This window comes from Amblyomma mixtum, chromosome 5, assembly GCF_055824585.1.
Source record: "Amblyomma mixtum isolate Tamu chromosome 5, ASM5582458v1, whole genome shotgun sequence".
In the NCBI taxonomy this organism is placed as follows: Eukaryota; Metazoa; Arthropoda; class Arachnida; order Ixodida; family Ixodidae; genus Amblyomma; species Amblyomma mixtum.
This window is the reverse complement of record NC_143016.1, coordinates 121,913,113-121,919,887: the sequence shown is the minus strand read 5'-3', so window position 1 is coordinate 121,919,887 and position 6,775 is coordinate 121,913,113. Positions and strand designations below refer to the sequence as shown.

Genomic DNA, 6,775 nt, shown 5'->3' with positions numbered 1-6,775 from the left:
CGAAATGGCGGCTAAATATCTAAAATACTTCATCCCAGCCCACAATATTCTAATCATCTGGACCCCAGCCCACTCGGGTCTGGTTGGAAACGAGGCCGCCCACAGGCTCGCCCGCTCCTCCTTACCCCGGGGAGCCGTGGACACCTCATACGAATTCAGCACTAAAGAGGAAACTAACACCTTTAATAGCATCACAGACGATCAGAAAAAGAGCAAAAGGATCAATCCTCCTCCGGATAGATCGCTTAGCACGGCTGAGGCCTATGACTGGGGAAGACTCCAGGCTAGAAACTTCGCATCCCCACTCTGGAGGAGCTCGACAGGAGGTGACACGAGGGAGCGGACCCGGAGGGGCACGGGTCTTCTTCTCGCGGAAATACAGCGGCACCATCCGTTACCAGCACACACACACATGTAAAAAGAAAGATAACTCATGTACAGTACAGCATACAATACAATAATGTCAGTCATAATTGGTAACTTCAAGCGAGAACAATCATATTTAAACAATATTGCAAATATTGCAATCATATAATATTGCAATCATATATCTATGCAGTTGCTTCCCTGCATGTCCGTTGCAGCCGTTGAAACTGCGTATAGCCTCACTGCAGAATCGTTGCGCGCCTTCTGCTGTAGTTGCCGAATTGTACTTTGCTGCTCAAGTCTTACTTAAGCAGATCAATCACTGTCTTGAGACACCGACGCGTCAGTTGTTCAGCCAGTTAACGACAAGTGATGGCATGAGGTGTGATTCAGTGTGAGAACAAACTCCTGTCAACTCGACACTCAAAATCTTGGGGCTGTTTCTTCTTCAGCTTGTCCTTTACGGGTTGTAGAACTCTCTCGGCAGTCTCGTTGGATGCAGGTGGTACAGTGATACGCAACCACACGCTCCCCTGTAGCCGTCAACCCTCCATCAGCGAGAACTCCATTCGGTTTGTAAAAGGCCGCCATCCCGGCTTTGGTGGTGAGTTCCCTCCAGACCACTCCTATCAATTCAGCCTCCACAACGGCTGCTGGGAGGACACCTGGATATACACCCTCTAGCATGAAAACTTCTTGAATCATCGGATTCCTTGGGCGGTGCCTAGCAACCTAGCTGATAAACGGTTGGGGGCGGTCCCGCAGTGTGCAGTCTCACTGAAGTTACATCCCTCTAGATGTTTTTAGAGACACGCGGCAGCTCGGCAAGTTCTGCAGATAGGGGACGCTCAGCTTACAGGGCAACGGTAAAGATACCACATGGTGGCGGCAGGGCACAAAAACCACGAGGCAGGACAGTGCTTATCAAATAAGTGCGCTAGCACTTATAGTAGCCATTCCGCGCATTTGGGCGCTGTGTTTGTCTGTCTGTCTATCTTTCTACACATCACGACAACATCGCGCTACACTACAGCGAAGAACTCTACTTTACTCCCTGCCACATACATCCATGACAAAACAACAGACGACCTGGTGACAACTTCAGGCTCGCACCGTTCCCTCCCCAGCACTACTTGCGCTTTTTTTCCCTTATACTCACACCCCTCAATATTCCCTCCGTGGGGCCCCAAGAGACACATTCGACCGTATTATGTTCATCTGTCGACAACTGCAACCACCGGCCCAATGGGCCCTCGCAGACTCGGAGGGGTGGGAGGTCGTGGTCTCTATAGCTACTATCTACGACCCGGCCTTCCAACTTACGGTGGTGCAGTGGGCGGAGAAAGTAGCCTTCAGACACGGGCTGCCGGCCACCACCCGCGACCTGGAGCCAGCCCACCTCTGAAACTTCGAACTATAAGGGCTGCGCCAATAATAAAGTTTTTCACCACCACCAGTGAGCACGCGCTGACTGGTACCTATGCGGCTGCGTGTGTGCAGCTGCCGGATACCTGGCGCCATCTGGTGCCCTCGAGGCGATCTGCGCATGCGCATTGGTGGTGGGTGGGCTGCCGTTACTCTGGTAACTCTAACCGTGAAGCAATGCACGGTATGTTAAAGGTGTCTAATAAAAAAATCTGCCCGTCCGTCTCAAGCCTCGGTTGGTATGTGGCAAAGTTGAGAGGAAAAACCCCCAGAGGGATAAGAAGAGAGGGAAAGACGATAGGTGGTAAGCGGAAAGAGTGGAGAGGGGCGAGGTGGGTCCCACTGGGATTGCTGAACTGGATTGGGAGAGTGCGGCGGAGGTACGACATGTCACATGATGATTGACGTACTTTATCACGCCGCCTGCTGGCGTGGTCGGAACCTGTCAGTGGCACTGCTCCGTCTGGGGCTTACACTAATGCTAACGCATACTCTACCGCATAAATCGCACTAATCATCTGATTTTTTTTTTTTTTTTTTTTGGGGGGGGGAGCTCCCGCAACCATAAATCATCATGTAAACAGTGCACAACAAGCCGAGACTCAAGAAGTTAACATGATGAACAAGAGCGCTGCTAAGGACTGTAATGAATAAGAAAAGTCCGCTTTCGATGAGCATGCTTGTTGTCTTCTTAAGCATATAATATAAAAGTGAAGAAAGCTAAACATGACGAGGGTGGATTCATTCGGTGGGAAGTGAAAGAAGTAGGACGGAAGCGTGACGACACGAAGCGACCCGAGCATCCAGTGCTGGAAATGATAAACGCAGCTTGGGAATATAGATCGGACAATAACCTGAGCAATGTCTAGAAACCCGCGTTTTTTGTGAAGTATCAAAATTAAGGTTGTACCTACGCACAGGTCGTTATCCGTCGAGATTATTTTATTAGCCTCTAAAATCTCCCTGTCACGATTTTGTTTAGGCCTGCCAACAATCCTTGTAGCACCCAGGTCAGGTACGCATTCATTGTCGCCGTCTTTGCACTCTTTACAGGGCAAGGAAGCACCTCCCCGTTTGACCACCAACGACCCGGCTGCAGCTGCGAGGAAGGCTGTAAACGAAGACTGCAGCACAAGGAACGAACCGATTTTGTAGGTTAATCCCACAAAAAAAAAAACCTTCCTGCGCAATCTTCATCTTTCTGTCTATAGGGCTTCGAAAGCTTATGGGGGGCGGAAAATAACTTCACAAATTCACTGTCGTAATGTTTAGTTTTTACCGCTTTTATATCACGCGTGCTTGAAGGGTCCGACCACTGATCAAAACGTGCAATGAGATTATGGCAGAAATGAAAAGATCATGCCTCATATTGCAAGAAATGGGCACTGCAATGTCGGAAAGAACAAGGATTTATAATTTTAATTCAGCATTGAAAATTGCATAAAAACCATCTTGGAGCGAAACCGGGCCATTATCGGCGTTCCTCACCCCGTGATCGGATCTGTATAAAACATATTGCTGATTTGTTTTAAGTGCGCAGTGTTTCTTTTTTCTTTTGTGAGTAATCGCCATGTTTTAGAATGGTTTACATTGTCGCCATTGCGCACTTCGATGAAAAACAACGCTCCCTCAGCATCATCGACCATGTGCTTTTAGCTTTTGTCGCTAGATGGCGCCAAAGTGTCTTGCACTTAGCTAAGAGTAAAATACTATATGAAGAACGCCTGAGGAAATTGGACGATAACAGATGGGCAACTAAGGTATTTAAATATTTATACCGAAAGAATGTTGACTCACAGTGGCGGAAAAGAACTAGAAAACTAACCAGTAAGTATGCCGGTCATGAGGACGGAGAAAGAAAGAGCATTAAACGACAGGTTAAAAACGCGGAATTTAAAAATTGGATGAATTCAATGGAAAAGAAACATAGTGTAGAACTATATCGATTCTGGAAAAGGCAGATCAGGAAAGAATTTTTCTATGATAACTCAAGAGGCAGTGCCCTACTTTTTGAAGCTAGATGAGGGTGTCTTAGAACGCGCAGCTACAAAAAGAAATTTAACGAAGAAGATGACACATGTGCAGTGTGTGGTAGATCTGTGGAAACAATTGAACACCTCATAATCAAATGTGATGGTATTCATCCGGATGTCGATGCAGGCGCAGTCACTCTTCCTGAGGCCCTAGGGTTTAAAGATAACAATGGTCATGTAAATAAATCTGCAGTGGAAGTCAGCAAAAAGCGATTGGAGGATTGGTGGCTGAAAAGCAGAGATGTGGCATAAGGTTAGAATTGTAGGAAACCGTAGGCAAAGGTGATGGAGAATCTTAATGAGAATTGCCAACACAGTAAACAAAAAATAATAATAAATAAAGAAAAGCTGAGCATGGTGGCAATTGCCACCACCCCGTTTCAAAGGTGGCGCTCCTATCCATCCATCCATCCATCCTTAGCAGGAGCGGTCAATGTTACTAGAAGCGGCAACCACGGTCCACTAAAACTTTCTTCGACGAGGCGTGCCTCACTGGGCCGTAACAGCCTTGTGTGTGGAAGCTATAATGGAAGCTGTTCTATACTGAAAATGTCTAATTACTGTGTGACGGACGGGATTTATATTAGTTTTTGGTAGAGGACGTTTGACGACGTGCAATCGCCATCGCGCTCGCTGATGATGCTTTACAGCATCGGGATACATGAAAACGGGCACATGCACTGATTGAAAAATCCTCGGTAAAAATTTTGTGCAACGTTTCCAACAAAACCGTTGCGGAATCCAGCACCTTAGACAGAAAACTGTCCATGGGGCCGAAAAAAATGGAGGCCTTACAATGCATGTGCTCTTCGAAAGCAGTTTTCCTATTCATATAAGTTGATAGTAGCGCTCATGTTCGCCGCTTTTTTTATTGTATTTCGTGTTGTGCGCTGTTTACGTGATTACCAACTACCAGGAGATGCAGTTCGCTACTCACTACGCGAGCGTAGGCGTAGCAGTTATCTCGATGAAGCGAACACCGACTACACCAAGCACCATCACTCAAATCACCACTACGAGTCAAAAGTTCACATATGTACATATAGGGTTATCCGTGTGACAGCGCCGACGGCAAATAATTTTTTTAAAACTACAGCGCTGATTTCATTCCTTGTAATTCGCCTGTAAGCCATGATGTTGCATCATTCTATAGTTTTGTCAAATTGTGGGTGCGATTAAACATTGCACGTCCGAATGTACACAAAACACATCAGTTTATTTCCGGTCATTCATCATGTACAATTACTGGTGCTTTATGAACTTTTCTTGCGTAAAAAAGAGGCAGAGAAAAAGGAACTATACAACGACATTACAAAAAGTTGGCATTTTCGAAAACGCGCTAGGAAAATATATGTAATATACGCGTGTCGAGGTTTTAAGACCAGGCAAGTCTTTGTCGTCACTACAGACCTTTGTGGCAAGGAGAAAGCACACACAGCAGACGTAACTTAACGTCGATAACGTAACACTATGTACAAAAACTGCTCAGATCTTTTTCTTTCTTTTCATCTTGTCCTATGTACAAAAATCACGTGGTCTGCATCTCAGATATTGTTTCTTTGGTGAACAGAAAAGCTGCAATGCTGTTTGTTACAAAGCGTTGCAGAAGCAAGAGCATCAGTGAGAGTTCCGGTGGCTTCGCTGACTGGCCTTGGCAAACCTTGCCATTGTGCACGCAGTTCAGTATACAGCTCACATTTGGCTTGGCCCACCACACAAAATGCACAGACTGAAGGGCGAAGAAATCGTAGCACTTTGTTGTTGGCACTTGAAGTTCGCGTTGACAGCAGGGTGACAGAAAGCAGAGCACGGCAGCGCCGCTGAAAGTGTATTTTCTTTTTATTTCTTTGCGTCTTGAACACTGTGGCTTGGAAGTTTGCCATTTCCGTCGTTGGATTAATGCAGGCACCTGTTAACATTCTGAGTTGCAAACATTAGTTCGAGCATCTGTTAGTCCTAGGTCGTACCGTAGCAAGCTTCGTGGAGAGCAGCATTACATGCATCTTAGAACAGAAGGACTTGCATTCCAGAATCAAAAGTTTACAAATAAGTTAGATGTTCCTTCTATCTCTGACTTTGGAAGTGCTTCTTCGCGCATGCATTTGCCTGCTACATCTGGACGAAAGGACAAAAAGCGCTAATGACCATACTCAAGTGCTTCGCGGTACAAATGTCTTTTTCGCACATAGCAGAGCAGGAGCAGGCCATTATAAAACTTTCCTTTGCAGGAAAGCTGTCTTCGTACGGACTTCGAGATAATACAACGATCAGCCACAATCACATCCTTGCTTCTTCCATGGTAGAAGTCTCGAAATGGCGATCTTATACCCGTGTGCCTTTCAGAAACGTTCGCCGCCTGTTGGTGCACGTCCTCAGCACAATTTGAACCGTGAAGTCACACACTAGTTGTGCTTTGCGGCAGCAGAAAACCGGGTATACACGCGAGAGTTGTTTCACAATAACACTGCGCAACTCCTGTCACATCACTTTCACAGCTTGCACAGTTCACACAGCACGGTTGCAGAGGCTGCACACCAAACGTCGGGGCACAGCACTGCTTGGGCTTCTGCTACTCTGTGAGGAAGACGTACCGGTGTCGCCACGTCTTGGAGACAGAAGGCACTGACGGCTTGGCATGTTACAGGCTTATCACAATGACTTGATTGTTTCGCACGTGTTGTGGAGTGCCTGTGCAGCACAGTTCTCTAAATCCGTGATGAACTCGCTTTCATCCGAGAGCCTTGAGGGTGACTGTAAACTGTCACTTTAGTGAAATTGACCTAGAAGTACACTGTGAGTTCGTTGTGGTCGGGAGACTGGTTGCCGTTTGTCAGCGGTGTTACGCTGACGTCAGGGTCCAGTGCCGTCTGAAAAACAGGATGGAAAACAGTGAGAAAACTATGCAGCCATTCTTATTTGTAGTCCTAGCGATGGTTTTAGAAAATTAAGCT

General features: G+C 46.6%; 1 protein-coding gene across 2 annotated transcripts in view; it reads right to left on the bottom strand.

Annotated features, from left to right (window-relative positions):
- Positions 1–5,123: 5,123 nt before the first annotated feature.
- The window catches only part of Cad96Cb (protocadherin Fat 4-like Cad96Ca), a 277,322-nt gene continuing 275,670 nt past the window's right edge, over positions 5,124–6,775 (bottom strand). For both annotated transcript variants that reach the window (XM_089542420.1, XM_089542421.1), the window contains one exon: positions 5,124–6,691. In XM_089542420.1, coding sequence (XP_089398546.1) covers positions 6,605–6,691 — 87 coding nt within the window. In that variant the 3' untranslated portion in view covers positions 5,124–6,604. The remainder of the gene's footprint in view (positions 6,692–6,775) is intronic.